General features: G+C 40.7%; 2 protein-coding genes across 4 annotated transcripts in view; both read right to left on the reverse strand.

Moving 5' to 3' along the window:
- Positions 1 to 5,729: 5,729 nt before the first annotated feature.
- Positions 5,730 to 20,734, reverse strand: part of RNF130 (ring finger protein 130) — a 136,273-nt gene continuing 121,268 nt past the window's right edge. The window contains exon 8 of one of the 3 annotated variants that reach the window (XM_057708079.1): positions 5,730 to 8,253. In XM_057708079.1, the coding sequence (XP_057564062.1) occupies positions 8,144 to 8,253 (110 nt within the window). In that variant the 3' untranslated portion in view covers positions 5,730 to 8,143. The remainder of the gene's footprint in view (positions 8,254 to 20,734) is intronic. The other 2 variants (XM_057708082.1, XM_057708078.1) reach the window with 2 other exon arrangements.
- LOC130836109 (cell division control protein 42 homolog) lies at positions 15,793 to 16,485 on the reverse strand. The gene has a single exon (XM_057708083.1). The coding sequence runs from the start codon at positions 16,413 to 16,415 to the stop codon at positions 15,840 to 15,842; it is 576 nt and encodes a 191-aa protein (XP_057564066.1). The 5' UTR covers positions 16,416 to 16,485; the 3' UTR covers positions 15,793 to 15,839.

Raw genomic sequence — 20,734 nt, forward strand, 5'->3', positions numbered from 1 at the left:
CCAGGGTGAGGTGATACCTCATTGTAGTTTTGATTTGCATTTCAGTAGAGATACTGTAAACTGTTCTCCAAAGCCGCTGCGCCATTTCACATTCCCACCAGTGGTAATGTGGGAGGGTTGTGGCTTCTCCATATCTGGTCAGCACTTGGTACTGTCTGTCTTTTTTATGGCAGCCACCCTAGTAGATATAAAGTAGTATCTCCCTATGGTGTTGACTGTCTCTTCATGTTCTTGATGGTTATCTGTGTATCTTCTTTGGAGAAATGTCTATTCGTATCCTTTGCCCATTTTAAAATTGGGTTGTCTTTTTAATTGTTTGAGCTGAAAGAGTTATTTATATTTTCCAGATATTAGACTGTTATTGGATATATGATATTAAGCCTACTTCTTTCATTATTTTAAATTCAATCCCCACTCATTTACCCTATGAGGTAGGTATTTTAAGATCTGTATTAAAGAGATAAAACTGAAATCCAGAGAGATGAAGTGATTTGCCAGTTTCATACTACTAAGTGGCAGAGGTAGTATTAATGATCAGACCTTTCGGGTTACAACTCTTTTTTTACACATATTGGACATTTGCTGTCTTTGCCCCAACATCCATTTCTTCTTGTGCAGCATCATGATTTTACGGTGGCACCCACACCTTACAACTCTCAGCTTCTATCTTTCAGGTGAAGCTAAATGCAGTCCTGGGCTGCAGAAGTAGAGCCCATGTTGGCCTCAGCTAATGGCACATTCTACCTCTGTGACCACAGTGAGTGGTTCAGTGATGTCCATGTGCTTCCAACCAAGCCACTCAGGGTCAAGGAGATGCCTTTCTGGTCTCCTGGGGAAGTAAACCAGCTCTTGTGCTGATGGGGCTACAACCTCTCTGAGCCTGAGAATGAAGTCTACCTGTAGGAAGCAAAGCTAGCAAATGTGTCCTGGTGTCAGTGTTTGAGGGCCAAACTGTGCTATAAGTGACGTAAGCATACCCATGGCACTTTAGCTTTTGTGAGACATTATACTTCTCTTTGGCTTAAGCCAGTTTGGGTTGGGGTTTCTGACATTTGCCACCAAAAGAGTCCTCACTGATACAGGTTACCACCAACAGTACTCCATGTGGCCAGTGCATCTTTTTCAATAGGTTTTTATTGAAATGGTTATATTAACAAATCCCGCACATACAGGTATACACTATCAGCATATAGCTATATACCATACAATTTCACTACTTAATTATACTTAAATCAGCCATACATTTCAAAGGGCTAAGATCTGATTGCCAAGAAATCAGCTCACATTCTACTTGCAGGTGCCTGTGTTCTAGACAAAGTAATGCCCCTCCCCCATTGTGAGCCCCCAAATTAAGCTAAGATCAATTTTGCTTCTTGGATATTCAATGTGTGCTCTTTCTGGCACAAGCTATCCAATGGAGAATTAAATTCAAATGCAGTCTCCCTTTCACCCCTCAAGGTGGACAATAAGTCATTGGCTGCATTGAGGTATATCCCAAGCCTCCCCCACCCCAGATTACCTGTGCTATAGTTAGAAAAATAGTTTTGTATGCCACCCTCTGAGATGCTGTGCATAGTTAGCAGGAACCCAGAGTAAGAGGAGCTCTTTGAATGACCTAAATATGAAAGCGGTAACTTCAATATGAGTATAAAAGCTACTGAAGGATAAAAAACAATTGTGACATATGCGGCCTAGGACTTGGATCAACTCCTCCTCTTGTCCAGGAAGAGGATTTTTCTATTAGGTGATGGTGTTCCCCATATTCCAAATGGCGTGTCCTAGCCTGGAGTCGTTTCCTGTTTCTGTAACCACACTGGTCAAGTTTCCTTAGCCAGAGCCCTTGCCTCTCAGAAGTAGACCCTGCTTTCTATTCTCAGCTTAAGATACCAGATGCTGGCCCCAAGCACAGGCCAAGGGCGCCCCTCCTCCAGCTGGGTCAGCAAGACAGGCCTGGGCTGCCAGGGGATGAGCGGATATACCACCCTCTCCACTTCTCTCTAGGATGGCACGTGTCATCTCAGGCTGGGCACCCAGCAAAAGGGCTGGGACTCTGGCACTGGCCATACCTACTGACCTGGTCCACGTGGCATGCTGGCAGGCAGTAGGCGGTTAGCCTTTCTGCTTAGGAGCAGCTTACTCACCTGGGAAAGAAATGGCCTGAGATGTGATAGTCTACCTACCCCGCCTCTTTTGTTTTCACAAACATCTTGGCTCAGGACCGCCCAGTCACTAGAAAACTCCTTTAATATCACACGATGTAAATATACTCGGAGCTAATTATGGATGAAGATAATTCCGAAAGCAAGTTAGAGTTCACTCTGTGTTGGGTTAAATGTGTAAAAAATAGCTCAGAACATTCATCTGGAACTCTCAACAGTTGCTAACAGCTGTAAGGAGAGCTGGAGAGAGAGGGTGACGATCAGCTGAGGGGGAAGGAACTGATGAAGGCCAGTCAGACTTGCCAGATGACCGGCATGCCCCTTCCCTGCACACACGCCTGCCCAAGTGGACTGCAGTGGACTGGGGAGAAATGAGCCATTTCAGCCCAGCATTAAACGAGTGGGGGACCCTAGAAGCTGTGTCCCAGGGATCAAGGGCCCACTGCAGCTGAGAAAAGGGTGCTAATGACATTCCCTAGCTCTTGGCTTTTCCACAGAAGAAGGTGTGTGGTTTGCAAAGGTGCTTACAGCTGAGCTGGACGCCACCCTTGGCTTGAGCACGGATGCACTGGCAGCTGCCTCTGAGTCACCAGCAATGCTTCCCCAGGCCTGTTGTTTCTGCAAAAGTCGTTCCTTTCAGGCTGCCAAACTGGGCCTGTGTCACCTCAAACCTCCATCTTCTTGTGTCTATGCATGTGGAAGATTCAATGGGAGGACCTAGGAAAGCCTGGTACAGAGGTCTGAGTGGCTCCAACAGCAATGAATCCTTCTGAAACTTTAATACTCAAGTTTGCATGAAGTTCAACGTTTCTTTGTTTCTTGTTTGTCATAAAGTATCCTCCCCTTTCCCCAAGTCAGAGTGAAGAAAAAAATGGCTTGAGCTATGGTGAACTGCAAGAGGCAAAACCCCAGATGAGTCCCAGGTTACAGACTGGGGTCCCCAGGGCCTTGTGGGATGATGAGAGCCAAGTCTTGGGCAGACGGCTGTCCTTTCAGCAGTCAAGATCGACAGCATTGCCTCCCCTCCATGGTCACTGAAGACTGGTGGGATGCAGCTCTGGAAGATGCAGGTGACCATTTTCATCTCATGTCTGCTGGCGACACACTGGACTCTCTTCTTCAAGGCTCAGTCTTTTGGGATCTTTCAGGGCAGCCCTAAGAAAGAGGGCAAACTTCCTGATTTGACTCCCAGAGATAGAAGCTGGCCAGTTGGGGACACAGCCTCTGTGGGAGAAAACTTTCTTCCCTGGTTGTGGGAACTGGCATGCTTTGCTTTTCCTGCTGCTTTGCAGGACAGTAAAAAAAAAAAAAAGCACAATTCCACAAAGGAAACACAGGCACCTTACCTCTGTATACTTCTTTCTGAATTTTCTCTGATGTTATGAAACTTAAAATCTTTAAGGCGTTTTCCAGTCCTGCTGAAAGGATCTTAACCACATCCATGGATGTTAAATGAACCTGTATAATCGACATTCATTTCACCCTTTTCCAAATGGACTTTGCAATGACTTACCAACAAGGCCAAAAAAAAAAGGCAAAAGTAGATGCATCTCACTTGTAACAATTGCCTTTAACAGGGAAGACACTTATTTTAAGCTGTGGGTGTCCACTCCTGTATGTGGGGTTAGGAGTGAATGGCGAGTTTAATAAAACTCCAAACCCCATCTTCTGGGCATTAGTGAGGCTGCTCCTGGCATGGCAGGAGGCGAACACCACTTTTTTTGAATAGGGAAGTTACACTCAGCGGTTTTTCTCAATCAGTTGCTGTCTGTAGGGGCTTTCTGTCCTTAAATGTCAGTGTCCCCAGGCTTTATCCCAATCTTGGTTCTCAAATCACTGGAGATTTTGCCCCATCCTGGCTTCCATCATCATCTGAACTTAGCTTAGGAACATCAGGCCTTGCTGGACACTCACTCTGGGAGATTCTGACTCCACAGAGTGTGTGCGGGACAGAGGAGAGGGAGAGATGTGGGGCACCTGAGGGACGGGACTACATGGAGACTACTTTGGTAGGTCTAGGTGACGTGTACATTTAAAACACAGCTTCCCAGGATTCTGATGCACAGAAGGGCTACACACTGACCACCCTTGCCTCACCAAACCACTGCCTGAGATCCAGGGCTATATCTCTGTGCCTCCCCTAGAGGCCCTGCCAGAGCCCAGATCTAAAGTGTCCCCACAAGGGCTCTCTCCCCGTGTCTCACCAGCACCCACTGGGTCACCGAGATCAGTGCCTGGGCTCCTGTTTCAATCTCACGGCTCCCTCCTTTCCCACTGTCAGCCAGACCCCAGCACCCAGGCACTGCAGGGCCTGCCCGGCCCACCCCACCCCAGCTCCCTCTCCTTCCAAAACAGAGGTGTGCGTCCTTCCCTGCCCAGGAGGTGAAACCCACGGCCTTGCTGGTCTCAGCTCCTCTGCGCCTGTCTTCACTGGGCGTGTAGCAGCCTCAGCAACCATAGGTCGGTCCTGTTGGTGGGGTGCCTGCGCTGCACCGCGCCCCTCTATCTATGCCCTGAAACGCCCTCTTCCCCATTCACCATCACTTCATTTGGGCTCATATCCCAGTTGGTTATTAATGTGCCAATTTCCGTAACAGCCAAATCCTAACGATCGCTGGACTCACCTTAACTCCTTGTGTATGTTTGGTACATAGAACTTACTACCTTTTTCCTTCTAAATGCTGCTTCCTGGAAATGGTGCTTTTGTTTCCCAACTTTATGAGCGGCAACCATTGTCAAGGTGACCTGACCTTAACACCACCTCCTTGTTTTCCTGCAGCAGAACCACCGCCCAGATAATAAAGGTGAACAGCAAGCAAGATCACATTTTGATTTGTCTTCAGTTAAAACCAGTTTCATTTAACATGGAAATGAAGATCAAGGAAAGAACTGGATGTGAGGGGTAATAAAAATATGAGAAGAGCTTATGAAGTCCACAGGAAATATCAAGGTAGTCAAATTTAGTAATCTTATTTTGCTTAAACCCTTGGCGACTGCATCTTTCAGAAGCTGGGCAGTTGCATGCCATCAGTTCAACCCGGCGTTCAGGGAAGCGCTTTGTGATGTTCCTCTGAGCCGGGGCTGAGGAGGGACCAGGAGATGGAGCCTTTCTTCAAAAGTGGGTGGAATTTGTCTTCCCCTGAGGGGGTAAAGGCAGGCATCCCTGGACAGACATGCAGCCCGCTCGCACCCTCAAGCCTGACCCTTGTATTGCGGACAGCTTGGCTGTTATCTGGCCAGCTGCCTCTCTGCTCTCCCTGAAATAACAGGAAAGGAGGGCTATGGGCAGCTCTTCCCTTAGGAAGTTAAAAATCACCAAACTGTAAGCGTTCGCACTTTAATCGTCACAACCCGATTTCCTCGCAGATCAGCTGATGGTTTTGGCTGCTCCAGCCCCACTCCACACCCGTCCTGTGGTGCATGCTGGTCCTGCACCCAGCTCTCCAGGAGCCAGGGTGGAGGCTGTGCCGGGAGCCAGGCCCCGCTCAGAGCAGTCTGCTGGAGGATCAGAGGCCCCTTCCACTCTTCAAATAGTACTTACTCCCCACCCCCTTCCCAAAAAAACCCACAAAAAAAACCAGTCAGAGGTTATCATGTTCCTGGCTAATAACCACTGCAGCTGTCAGACGGAGGTACTCATACAGGGCAGAAGTGCCTCTCTGCACCCCAACTTTCCCACATGGCCAAGACACGCTGCTCCCCGAACCTCAAGCTTCTCACTGGCAGGCCTGCCCACGGTGAGAAGTGCATTCTCGCAAAGCTCACCGGGCAAGCAGCCCTGGTGTCCCAGCCTCTGCCAGGTCCCCGGGGTGGCTGGGCAGAACAGTTCCCCTTGGCACAGCTGCCAGAGAAGAGGCAGCTCTGTTGTTTGGGATGAAAAACGCTACCCTCACTATTCCTTGAGTATATGACCTTCCCGGAGAAGTTACTATCTTTCCTGACAAAGGATGTTCTGTAGCTGAGCAGGGAAAGGGTGTCGAGCTGGGATCTGAAGCGCTGTGCGGAGAGAATTCCCCGGTAAGAAATGCCTCCTTGGTTATTTGACAGTGACTAGGTGCCTAGATTTACCAGACATTCAAATATTATATTAATAGGTGAACTTTTAGGTGTTTGAATTTTTAATTTCTTCTCAAGTAATTTCATGTCTTTTCAGTAAAGGGATGTCTGGAGTGAAACTGAACGTATATGCGTTTATAAGACTACAAATCAGAAGAAAACACTCCGTTGGGCTCTGAGTTCTGGTTCAGGAAAACAAGGTCATGGTAGGAACAACACGGTCGGAACTACGCCATCTTCTCTGTCGGGTGAGCCAAACCAAATACAAACGCAGGTGCGTGCCTGGAACCTCTGGCAGACCGAGTTCTAATCTCCTTGAGACATATTTTCTCACTGTCAAGCCAGTGGGGCAAGCCTGTCTTTCTGAACAGTGCTCTCTTGGAACTGTTTATCAAAAATATTTTTATAGTACAAAGACAATAGTACAAAGGAAAACCAAACAAAAGCCCTTGGTTAAAGGTAAAAAGAAAAAGCTGCGAAGACCTTAAAACTCTGCAAATGATAGCAACACGCTGCTGGTCACTTGGAGGTGACGTCACACCCTGGTTCTCTGAGGGGTTTTGTTCCAGGCACACCTGTGTCTGAGGCATCTCAGTAACACATCACGAGAAGAGAAGCCAGCTGCACGTGAGACATGGCAAGTGTTCCCCTCAAACTCTGTCCTGCAGTCAATACGTAACGGCGCGAGTGCGTGGCCTGCTGCCGGATCTACCTCTAGGCGTATGGAACTGAAGTTTCCACTCTCATACAAGGATCTGAGGATTTACATTTATATCTCTCCGTAGCTCATATCAACAGGAGAAACAGGCTGAACTACGGTGTGTCCTTGAGCCAAAAGGATGCACAATTTGTTTTATAAATTCGCTCACTGTGGTTCTGTGTTGGGATTCCTCTTAAGATGTGTGTTTCTTGTGATGTTAACTTGATGTCATCCCAGAGCACGTGTGTCCCTGATGTCCACCACGCTGGCAACCGAGTCTTTCCCGTAAGCCCCTGTGCCTGCTTCATGCTGAAGCCGAGGCTGGCGGGAGGGGACTGGGCTGAATGGGTGAAGACGGAAGAGGAGTGCTTATGTGGTACGGAACAGCAAGGAGGTGGTCTGATTTTTCTTAAGAAAGCGCTCAGAACATTCTGATTTCGACAACCACTGGCCGCCACCCGGGGGTCACCATGCCCCGCTGGCTTCCTGGGCACTACCTCCCCATACGCCTCAGCAGTTGCCAAGAAGACAAGTCCACCGGCCTCAGGGACAGGGCCTTCCATGTTTCAGTGGTCACATAAGCACTTGTCACCTTATGGCATGCTGTATGAGGGATGCGGGCAGCAACAGCACGGACAGCTGCCCTCCTGCCCGGCCTGCAGCCCCTCGGCAGTGCTCTGGGGCAGGCTCAGAGGAGGGACAAGAGGCAAGGCTTCCTCTTAGGAACTTTTAGAAAGAGGCCCTTTAACAGGAAGGAACGTAAGAGACAGGAAAATGTGGAGCGGGCCACGGGGCAGCAACGTGTGCCCCGCATCAGCAAGAAGCAGCGCCTGCAGGCTTCAGTACGCATTGTAAGTGGGGAGCACAAAAGGTATTCAAGGAACCCCAGTGTCACCCCGACACAGAATGGCATGTGATTATTCAGAGACACGTTGGCAATGCAACATTAACCCCTGGGCCCCGCCTCTTCTCTGGAAAGAGCCAGGCTTGCTGGGGCCCACGTTCAGTGGCCAGCTTTGGGGAGGTCTTTGGCGCCACGAGGCTACCTAGGCCATAATGCGGTCCTCAAAGCCTTGCCTTGGGGGAATTTTGCAATTTAACCCTGAGCCCCAGCCTGTGCTTGGAAAGCACTGCCATTCTTCCGAAATGGACACTGACAGAAGAATACAAAATAAGAAAGGTGACCATAAATCAAACCACAAAAGAGGTGACGGCCCATTTTAAAAAATCAGGTTTTGTTCTCATCATACAGGTCCAAAGAAGGTTCGATTGTGGAGAATTCACTTTCATACACCAGGCTCCGAGGGGACAGAGAGTTCCGATGAAAGAAGTGACCACCTGGAAGAGGAAAGAGAAAAACATATTTAATAGGTCGTCAGCCCCATGCTCCCCACCTGGCTTGAAGGATAGAACACGGATTATCGTCAAAGCATCACATTTTCTCAAATATCTCCATTTTGGGCTCTTGTCATGAAAAGAATACCGGCATCTCTCAGTGTAAGCACACTTTAAACATGTAAGTTCCAATGCTTGGATCCCCAAGAGATTAACCACTGGCATTCTTCAAGCAAAAGCTGCCTGGTGCTCTCAAAAGACTCCATCTGTACATTTGAAGACTTCTGTCTGGGGACACACCGTCATGTGGAGAGCTCTCAAACCTTCTGTTTTGAGCACGTGTTCTGGGCTGAATCTGGTGATGGGGATGGGGTGGGCACAGAGCCCTTTCATCAGCTGGGCAGACTGACGGATGTGACGCTGAAGCTCTGATAATGCATTAGAAAGTTCTTATTGATATCAAAGTTCATTTACACGGTTAATTCTACACATTAAGACCAGTAATCTCCAGTCCTCCTTTCTCACACAACCGCTTTGAGCTGATCCATGTCTCTAAGGAATATATCTGCGTTGATCCTTCCTAATTTTTCCCGTCTTAGACTTTATCTACTGCACTCCTACTAGGGAAAATGAGGCTTTTTTCTCTCCCCTCCCCTCTACCACATCCACACATATTTTCCATTGCCCCAATATAACTATATTTTGATTAAAAAATTCAGGGTTAACAACAAGGTATAGCATAGGGAAGTATATTCAACATCTTGTAATAAGCTATAATGGAAAATAATATTAAAAAGAATCTATCTATCTATCTATCTATCTATCTATCTATCTATCTATCTACATATATATATCTGAATCACTTTGTTGTACACCAGAAACTAACACATCATTGTAAATGAACTATACTTCAATTAAAAAAAATATTAAAAAAATTGTGTTTACATTGACTATTTGTGCTATTCAGAGCTAAGCCATGCTTATTCTGGTTCTTCCTTTTCTGAACAACTGTTTTGTTTTTATAGCCTTATTGAAGTATAAGTGACATACAACAAAATGCACATATTTAAAGCGTACAATTTGACAAGTTTGGACATATGTATATTCCCCTGAAGCCATCACCAGAATCAAGATACTGAACCCCTCCATCACACTCAAAAGTTTCCTCACGTCTCTGACAATTCTTGCACTTCTCCAACTCTGCTCCTATTTCCAGGTAGACCACAGATTAGTGTGCATCCTTCTAGAATTTGATTTAAGTGGAATCAGATGCTAATTTATTGGCTTTTACAAATAAAGCTTTTATGAACGTCTCCATACAAGTCTGAGTGTGGACATGTGCCTCCCTTTCTCTTGGGTAGATACCTAGGCGTGAAATCACTGGATAAGGTGTATGTTTACTTTTCTAAAATGGTTGTACCATTGAACACCCCACCAGCAGTGAATGAGAGCTCCAGTTCCTTGCCATCCTTGTCGGCATTTAGATGGTCAATTTTTTACATTTCAGTCATTCTAGTAGGAGTGCAGTTGTATCTCATTGCGGTTTTAGTTTGCATTTCCCTGATATTTGGCATCTTTTCATGTGCTTATTAGCCAACTGTGTATCTTCTTTTGTGAATGTTTTGTTCAAATATTTTGCCTGCTAAAAAATTTTAGTTGTCTTCCTATCATTGATTGTAAGAGTTTTTTTAAAAATATTCTAGAAACAAGTCCTTGTCAGATAGATGTTTTGCAAATATTTTCTCCTGGTCTGTGGCTTGCCCTTTTATTTTCATAACAATGCCCTTTGAAGAGCTAAAAGTTTTAAATTTTGATAAACTCCAATTTATTGGTTTTTCCTTTTCAGTTTGTGCTTTTTGTATCTGAATAAAAAAATTTTTTTTGCCAAATCCAAGGTCATTAAGATTTTCTCCTATGTATTCATGTTTTATATTTTTAGCTCTTACATTTAGATGATCCACTAAAGTATATTTTTGTATATGATGGGAAATAAAGGTTGAAGTTCAGCTTTTCACCTATAGATATTCAATTGTTCCAACATCATTTTTGTTTAAAAGATTATCCTTTCCCAACTGAATTGCCTTGGCGCTTTGGTTGAAAATCCATTGATCAATGTGTATGGTCTTTTTCTGGGCATTATTCCAGCAATTCATTTATCTATCTTTACGCTAATACAACACTTTCTTGATTACTACAGCTTTTTAAGTCTTGAAATCAGGTATTATAAGTTCTGTAACTTTGTTCTTATTTTTCAAATGATATGAGGGGCAGGGAGGAGAGGACGGCTGTTATAAAGAGTATACACAAGTGTTAAATGAAAGCATTTCATGCACGAGTACGAGTAGGAGGACCACTTCTATTTTCTTGTTTAACTTTCCTATATTAAAATCTTCTGCATTTAAAAAACTGGGATGAACTCAAAGATGCTTGCTATCTATATAAGCAGACCTCTTAGAGGAGTCTCAATAAAAGACAGGACCTTGGATCTCTGATAGTTGAGTCTCTACCCTCAGAGGAATCTGCATAGTCCAACAGGGCTAAAGGGTTAAAGATTTAAAAAGCAAAGCAAACAAACAAAAGAAACCCAGCAAAAGAAGAGGTTTCCTGCTCTGCAGGAAGAACTAAACCTGCCCGAGGTGGAAATGACCTAATTTTCTGTGTTAATGTACCGACCCGCTGACACCAAATCCTTGGTAATAAATAACGGGTCAGAATTTACTCAGTAATCTATCCAGCTCTTAAGCAGTTTACTCGAGAAAAATATAATATCAAGAGCGGAACACGCAAGCAGCTGAATTTCAGAGAAAGGCATAATGCTGGCTTTGCAAAGAAAGTATGGCATATTTTTCAACACCTGGAAACACCCTATTTACTGATTAACTCAGGGATCCCCACCGGTCCACAGTCTGTTAGGTACTGGGCTGCAAAGCAGGAGGTGAGCAGTGGGCGAGCAAGCAAAGCTTCCTCTGCCACTCCCCATCACTCCGCAATGCTCACACTACCACCTGAACCATCCCCCCACCACCCTCCGACCCGTGGAAAAAGGGTCTTCCATGAAATTGGTCCCGGGTGCCGAAAAGGCTGGGGACCACTGGATTACCCGTTTATTATTATAGTTGGCTACATAATGTTATTAAGTAAACTCTTAATTGAGGTATAACCTATATGTGCACAAAGTATACAGTTCAGTGAGTTTTTACAAAGAGGACACACCCATGAAATCACTGGATCAGGAACTAGAACCCTGCCGGCACCCCACAAGGACCATCCCAATCACTAGGCTCTCTCTCCTCCTCCAAAGGAAACCACAATCCAGACTTTTCAGACCATGGTTTAGTTTTGTCTGTTTTTAATTTTACATAACTAGAAACAGTAGGCTTTTGTGTCTGGATTCTTTCAGACAATATTATGTTGTGACATTCAGCTATGTCACTGAATATAGCAGTAGTCTGTTCATTTTCACTGCTGCATGATATTCCATCGTATGACTACCCCAGAATTTATTTGTCCAGTCTTCTACTGATGGACGTGTGCGTTGTTTCCATTTTGGAGCTACTATGAATATTGCTGTTAGGAATATTCTTGTGTATTTCTTTTGTACATGTGCATGCAGTTCTCTTGGGTTTTACCTACAGGTGAACTTGCCTCATCTTAGGGTATGCACACACTGGCCAGTTCAGCAGATACTGGCAGTTTTTCAAAGTGGCTGTACCAATTTTTACCTCTGCTAGTGGATAAGAATTCCAGTCATTCTATATCTATACTAATTCTTGATATTTTCTGAGTTTTAAATTTTTGCACTTCTCGTGCGTATATAATGGTATTTCATTGTGGTTTTAATTTATGTTCCCCGATGACTAAAAAGGACAGACACTTTATATGTTTTTAGGCTATCTGTATATCATGCTCATCCTGAAACATGTATTTATTTCTTTTGCTCATTTTTCTATCAGCTTTGTCAGTCTTTTCCTTCTTTATTCTGAGTATGAGTCCTTTGTCATAAGTATTACTTATGAACAGAATTTCTTAATTTTAGTGTGGACCAGTTTATCTATCTTTTATTTTATGTTTAGTGCTCTGAGTCCGGTTTAAGAAACTGTCTATCCCAAGGTTTTGAAGATATTCTATTTTATCTTTCAGAAGCTTCACTGTTTTACTTTTCACATTTGGGTCTATGCTCCACTTCAAATTCATTTTTGAGTATGATGTGAAGTAGGAATCAAGATTCATTTTTTTCTTTATAGATATTCAGTTGGTGCATCACCACTTATTGAAAAGACCACCCTCATACCCACTACTATACAGTGCTATCTTTGTATGAGTCAAGAGTCCTTAAACGCATGGTCTTTTTGCGACCATATTCTGTTCTATTAAGCTATTTGTCCATCCTTGTGTCAATACCTCACAATCTTAATTACTGTACCTTTATAAAGTCTTAATATCCAGTTCTGAAAGTCCTCCACTTTTATCATCCTTCAAGATTGTCATGTTATTTTTGGCCTTTTAAATTTCCATATAAATTTTATAATCAGCTTGTCAAGTTTTATACACACACACACACACGCGTACACACACACACACACACACACACACACACACACACACACACACCCCTACTGGGATCTGATTGAAACTGCAGTGAATTTATATATCAATTTGGGGAGAATTAACATCTTTATAATATTGAATCATAACCTATCAACCTGGTATATTCATTTATTTTGGTCATTTTTAATTTCTATCAATAATGCTTTAGAGTTTTCTGTGTAGAAATCTTGCACATATTCTTTTAGATTTATTCCTCAGTATTTGATGTATATTTATTTGATGTTTTTGTAGATGGTATCTTTTTAAAAATTTCATTTTTAATTGCTTATTCTTGGCATACAGAAATACAATTGACCTTGCTAGATTTAGTTATTCATTTTAAGAGCAGATGTGTGGAATCTTTTGGAGTTTTTACATATACTACTATGTTGTTTGTAAATAGTGACTAGTTTTATTTCTTCCTTTCCAATCCTTACACCTTTTATTTCTTTTTCTTGCCTTGTCATAATGGCTAAGACTGCCCATAAAATGTTGGAGAAGTTACAGGAGGTATCTTAATTTCCAATGTTAGGGAAAAGTTTTAAACATTTCATCATTAAGAACGATGTTTGCTGTAGTTCTGAAAATACTCACTATTAGATAAGGAAGAATGTGTGTTGAATTTCAGCAAATGTCTTTTCTGTATCTATTAAGATAAAAATATGACTTTTCCCTTTCATCCTGCTAATATGTTGAATCACACAGATTTTCAACCTTGCCTTTTTTAACAAATGTAACTTGGCTGTAATTTTTCCTACTTATATATTGTCAGATTCATTTAGCTAATATTTTGTTTAGAATATTTGTATCTATATTCATACAATAAGTTAACCTGTAATTTTCCTTTTTGAAATGTCTTTGTCATGATTTGATGTTAATGTTATGCTGGTCTCATTGAAGGACTTGGAAGTGTTCCTCTTTTTCTATTCTTTGCACAAATTTGTATAAGACTCTTTTATTTCTTCCTTAGATGTTATAAACAATTCATCAGTGAAACCATCTAGTCCTAGAGTTAAAAATTTTTTTTAAATTAGTTAATTCTTTTTTTTTTTTTTGCTGTTTTATTTTATTTATTTATTTATTTTTTTATCTTTTGGGGGGTACACCAGGTTCAATCATCTGTTTTTATACACATATCCCCGTATTCCCTCCCTTCCTTGACTCCCCCCCCCAAATTAGTTAATTCTTTTGTTTGTTTGTTTGTTTAATACATCTGAAAAGAATGCACATACAAAGAATTGAGACATGAGAAAGCATTGGTTCGACACTAATGAAATCTACAAGAATTAGGATTTGGGGAAGGTGGAGAAGGTCACCTAACATTTTTAAGACTTGAAAACTGCAACCAAAATAAGCTGATAAAATCCCTATTATTACAAAGAGTCTTCATAAGTCTCTCCCCAGGATTTTTATTAAACTAGAGAGCCTCACATGCAAAACAGAAATAAGGGGATTCCCCTGACGGGTCCCCATGTTGTTAAATGTTCTCCCCACCCCCACCCCACCCCCAGCTTCTTAATGAAGCAGGTCTCCATCCTCATCACTTGAAAGAGGATGTGAATCATCCCACAGACATCTGTCTTTTAGTACCACCTCTCGGATTTCCCCTATATACCAGGTCTTCGGCTGTGTTCTAGGAACACCGTATCATACACTATGAAGCTGCACATCTATGCTAAGCATATTAAGACAATGACTGACAGGGAAAAAAATGTTTTTTAATTACGTACTCGGTCCATTTGGTGTATTTCAAAAGGTGCAATGCTTTTCTTCATTTATCAGTGAAAGAAGTTAGAAATTAACTTCAAAAAAAAATCAGCAAATGGCAAACAAATTTCCTTGAGAGTCACAGTCCCAAATATAGTGCATCCTAGAAAAGAGGAGGGGCAGGACAGGTTCCATCCACTTTCATGAGTTTCATCAAATACTGGACCTACTCAAGGGTGGAGAGAAAAGGCAACTTTCAAAAAGGAGTGTATTATTAAATGAGGCGTTTACTAGACTCCTTCCTAAGAGCACGAGGTGGGGAACATGTTTTCTAAACTAGATCTAGGAAGTGGAATGTGGAATCAATCCGTCCTCCTCCCCTTAAAGGCTGTCCAATGGTTAATGAATTAAAAAAAATGACTAAATAAAAACAAATCATCCCACACACACTCCCTCGCCCCCCAAAAAAAGGAAAGGAAAAAAAAAAAAGCAAAGAAAAAAAAACAAAAACAAAAAATAACACACTAGATATCCCAGATCACTCGTCAGAGTGGAACCCGGGAACAGCTTCAACAACCCAAATTAGTCTGTTACAGAGTCATCACAAGCATGCCTTGCTTTTAAGCAAACAAACAAAAAAATAATAATTTTTTTGAAACAACTAAACAAAAACTAGTACTGATCACTTTTCTGACAATACACAATTACTCAAAATTAACCAGTATTGAGAAGGGGAAGGGGGCCATACCTATGGGCCCTGTCTCACACGAGTGCATGTGGGTAGGTGCAGGGCATTTGTCATTATTGCAGAAACGAATTATAATTTTTAATCTTTAGTTTGATTTAAACATTGCTTTTATTTATTTATTTATTTTTAATGGATTTTAAAAAAATTATTTAATTTATTTATTTATTGGCTGCGTTGGGCCTTTGTTGCTGCATACGGGCTTTCTCTAGTTGCTGCGAGCGGGGGCTACTCTTCATTGTGGCACACAGGCTTCTCATTGTAGTGGCTTCTCTTGTGGAGCATGGGTGCTAGGCACGTGGGCTTCAATAGTTGTGGCACACGGGCTCAGTAGTTGTGGCTCACGGGATCTAGAGCACAGGCTCAATAGTTGTGGCGCACGGGCTTAGCTGCTCCGTGGCATGTGGAATCTTCCCAGGGCAGGGCTCGAACCCGTGTCCCCTGCATTGGCAGGCGGATTCTTTACCACTGAGCCACCTAGGAAGTCCCTAAACATTGCTTTTAGTATGATGCCAACACCAGCTGTGCAGAAAGGGCTCTGGAGAGGCGTTCATAGCAGCACACACCTGCGGCTCTTCTTCGGTTCTGGAGGCTCCAGGGCATCCAATATTGCTTCATCAAACACATACTTTAGGCCTTTCTGTGTGAGTGCAGAACACTCCACATACTTGACAGCCTTCAGGTCATGGGCCAGTTTTTCAGCAGTCTCTGGAGTGATAGGCTTCTGTTTATTCTTGGCAAGTTTCTCAATAGTAGAGGGGTCATCTCTGAGATCACTTTGGGTCCCAACAGGCAAGAAAGGAGTCTTTGGACAGTGGTGAGTTATCTCAGGCACCCACTTTTCTTTCACATTTTTGAATGAGGATGGTGAGACCACTGAAAAACAGACTAGAAATACATCTGTTTGTGGATAACTCAGCAGTCGTAATCTGTCATAATTCTCTTGCCCTTCAGTATCAAAAAGTCCAAGAGTATATGGCTCTCCACCAATCATAACTGTGACTGCATAGCTGTCAAAAACAGTCGGTACATACTCAGATGGAAATTTGTTTGTTGTGTAGGATATCAGGAGACATGTTTTACCAATGGCACCATCACCCACAACAACGCACTTAATTGTCTGCATTGCTGAAACAGTTTTGTATCCACTTTAAATATTTCAAATTTGATGATGACCTCAGCTCCTCCGCCGGGGTGTTGGCCTAAATTAGTTAATTCTTAAAAAAATTATGGTTGATGTTATAACATTAACAATACATATATAATGTTATATTAGTTTCAGGTGTACAACATAGTGACTCAATATTTTTTATAGATTATACTCCATTTAAAGTTATTATGAAATTTGGCTATATTTCCTGTGCTGCACACTATATCCTGTATCTTATTTATTTTATACATAGTAGTTTGTACCTTTCAATCTCCTATCCCTAGAGTTTTTCTTTGAGGGAAGATTTTAAACTATGACTTTATTACTTAGATGTAGGAGAATTCAGATTTCCTGTTTCTTCTGTGTCAATTTTGGTACTTAATATTTTTCAAAGAATGTGTCCATTTTCATTTAAATTTCAGAGATTAACACAAAGTTGTCATAATACTCATTATCAATTTTTTCATTATAGTAAAAAACAGCATAAAATTTGCCGTCTTAAGCATTTTTAAGTGCATAGGTGAGTAGTGTTAAGTATATTCACGTTGTGAAACATCTGCAGAACTTTTTCATCTTGCAAATCTGAAATCTATACCCATTAAACAACAAGTTCCCCTTCCCCTGCTCCTTCTAATCCCTGCTAACCACCATTTTACTTTCTGTTTTTAGGAACTTTATTATTCTTATTTTTAACGTATGTAAGCTCTGTAGTGACGTCCTCTTTTTTGTTTTTCTTATTGGTCATTTGGGTCCATTTTTCTTGATCAGCAGAGGTTGTCAATTTTTTTAGTCTTTTCCAAGAAACTACTTTTACTTGATTTTTTTCCTATAGTATATTTGTTTTTTATTACTATATGATCTTTATTATTTCCTTTATTTGACTCAGTTTACTGTTCTTTGAGAGGAATGCTTACAATACTGCTTTCTTAGCCTTTCTTCTTTTCTAATACATGCATTTAAAGCCACAGATTTCCCTCTTACATGGCTTCAGCGACGTCACACAAGTTTTGATATGTTGTGATTTTACTGGCATTCAATTAGAATTTTTTTTATAATTACAACTGCAATTTCTTCTTTGACGCATGAAGTTTTTTTTAGAAGTAGATTACTTGACTCCTGTCATTTAGGAATCATTCCAATATTCTTTTGTTATTGATTTCTAACCGAATTCCACTGGTCAGAAAACACACTCTGTATGATTTCAATCCTTACATATTTGTTGACATTTACTTTATCACCCAGAATATGGTCTATTTTAGTAAACGATCTATGTGTACTTGAAAATAATATATATCCTATCGTTGATGAGTGCCATATATATGTCAATTACATCTTGTCTATTAGTTATGCTGTTCAGATCTAGATCCTTAATGAGTATTTCTCTGCTTGTTGCCAACAGGTGTGTTTAAAATTCCCACGATGATAGTGGGACTGTCTTTCTCCTTTTAGATGCATCAATTTTTCCTTCATGTATTTTGAAGATATATTAGGCACAAAAATTTAGAACTGTTTTCTTCATGATGGATGAACTCTTTCATCATTATGAAGTATCCCTCTTTATTTTAAAGCATACTTTGTTATATTTATATAACAATTCTCTTTTGGTTACTATTTACATAGTATATATTTTTCTATCATTTTACTTGCAACATTTGTCTACTTATATTAAAGAAGCATCACACATTCATTGATGTGTGTGTATATAAATTTTAAATCTAGTCTATATTTACCTTTGAGTATTTAACTATCCACTTATGTTCATTACTGACATATTGGGATTTAAATTTATCATTTTATTGTTTTGCATGTATCAAATCTGTTCCATATTACTTTCCTCCTTTTTATTTTTAACTCTTCTTATAGATGACTTTATTATTCCATTTCCCCCCATAAGTTTACCATATATTATTTTATTATTCTTTTAGTGGCTTTGCTAACCTAGAGACTGTTTTATTACTTTTTTAATTGTTACCCTGGATCACATGTATCTTTGATTTATTAATGTCTAACATAAATAGGTGTTTTTAATTATTACTGGAAATACAAGTGTCTTAAGGGTACTTTTATTCCATTTATCCTCTCCCATCTTTTGTGCAATTAATGTCAACTAATTTCCATAAGACATTATCATTAGCATTTTATATTACATCAATTGTCATTTTACCCGAATATTTACCCTTGATGTTGCTCTTGAATCTTCCTGCATCCCCATGTTTTTATCTGGAATAATTTTTCTTCTGCCTGAAGAACTCCCTTTTGGTGTTTCTGTTTGTTGGAAAGTGTCTTGTTTCACCTTTATTTTTGATGAATTTTTTCCCCTAGGTTTTTAGATTGGCAGGTTTCTCCACCCTAAAACTTCATTCCACTGTTTTCTGGTTTCCATTGTTTCTGTCAAGACACCAACTGTCAGTCCTCTGTTGCTACTTTAAAAGTAATATATTTCATATAAGATAGATAACCAACAAGCTCCTACTGTATATATAGCACAGGGAACTCTACTCATTATTCTGGGATAACCTATATGAGAAAAGAATCTAAAGAAGAACGAATATATGTATATGTATAACTGAATTACTTTGCTGTACACCTGAAACTAATACAACATTGTAAATCAACTATACTCCAATAAAATTAAAATTAAAAAAGTAATATATTTCACATTGAAGAAGGAAAAAACAGAGTTAGAGGACTCACACTTCCCAATTTCAAACTTAATACAAAGCAACAGTAATCAATACCACATGATCCTGGCACGAGGACAGACATAGAGATCAATAAAATAGAATTGAGAGCCCATGAATAAACTTATATATTATGCTCAACTGAATTTTGACAAGGGTACTGAGACCATTCAATAGGGAAAAAAGAATAATCTCTTCAACAAATGGTACCGGGGCAAATGGATATCCACATGCAAAAGAGCCTGGACCTCTACCTCACATCACATACATATGTTGACTCAAAATGGATGAAGATCTAAATATAAGAGCTAAAACTATAAAACTCTTGAAGTTTTTGTGACTTTGAATTAAGCAATGGTCTCTTAGATATGACACCTAAAAACACAAACAACGAAAGAAAAAAAGACAAACTGGACTCCATCAAAATTAAAAACTTGTGCTTAAAAGACACTATCAAGAAAGTGACTATAGACAACTTAAAGAATGAAGGAAACTCTTTGCAAATCATGCAAATCTGATAAGGGTGTAGTATCTGAAATATATAAAGAACTCTTACAACTGAAAAACAAAAAGACAATCTAATTAAAAAATGGGCAAATGACTTGAATAGACATTTCTCTAAAGAACATATACAAGTAGCCAAAAAGCATATGAAAAGATGCTCAGTGTCATTAGTCATTAGGAAAATCGAATCAAAACCACAATGAGGTGCTACTTCACCACACTAGAACTGGCTAATATTAAAAAAAAAAAGGAAAACAACAGGTCCTGATGAGAATGCAGAGAAACTGGAATCCTTGTAATTGCTGATGGGAATATAAAATGGCTCAGCCACTGTAGAAAACAGTTTGGAGGTTCCTCAAAAAGTTAAACATACCTGGTGTACCCCCCAAAAAAAATTAAAAAAAAAAAAAAGTTAAACATAGAATTACCATATGACTCAGTTATTCCACTCCTAGGTGTATACCTAAAAGAATTAAAAAGAGGGATGCAAACAGATTCTTGTACACCAATTCACAGCAGTATTATTTACAACAGCCAAAAGGTGGAGTAGCCCAAATGTTTATCAACAGATGAGTGGATGAACAAATTGTGGCATATATATACATACAACAGACTATCACACTATTATTCAACCATAAAAGGGCATGGAGTACTGATACATGCATACTGTGATGTGGATGATCCTTGAAACATGCTAAGTGAAAGAAGCTAGACACAAAAGGTCACATATGCCATATGATTTGATTTTTATGAAATGTCCAGACAGGTAAACCCATGGAGACAGAACACAGATGAGGTGGTTACACAGATGAGGATGGCGGGACAGTGGAATAGGGAGCAACAACTTAATGGGTAAGGGGTTTCCTTTCGGGACGTTGGAAACTTTTAAAAACTAGATAGAAGTGATGGTTATACACCATAGTGAATATACTAAATGCCACTGTTCACTTTAAAATGGTTAATTTTATGTTATGTGAATTTCTTCTCAATTAAGGAAGAATCTTTTATTCTTTTAATTGCTTTAAAATTTTTCTTTGCCCTCCCCCCCCCCCCCCCCACTTTTACTGTTGGTGTGGTCTTCTTGAGTCAGTGGTTTGATGTCTTTTGTTA

The sequence above is a fragment of the Hippopotamus amphibius genome, chromosome 15 (assembly GCF_030028045.1).
Source record: "Hippopotamus amphibius kiboko isolate mHipAmp2 chromosome 15, mHipAmp2.hap2, whole genome shotgun sequence".
NCBI classification, from domain to species: Eukaryota; Metazoa; Chordata; class Mammalia; order Artiodactyla; family Hippopotamidae; genus Hippopotamus; species Hippopotamus amphibius.

Bases quoted from the DNA above. Each gene is read 5' to 3' on its own strand.
- LOC130836109 (XM_057708083.1), bottom strand. From the start codon at position 16,415: ATGCAGACAATTAAGTGCGTTGTTGTGGGTGATGGTGCCATTGGTAAA.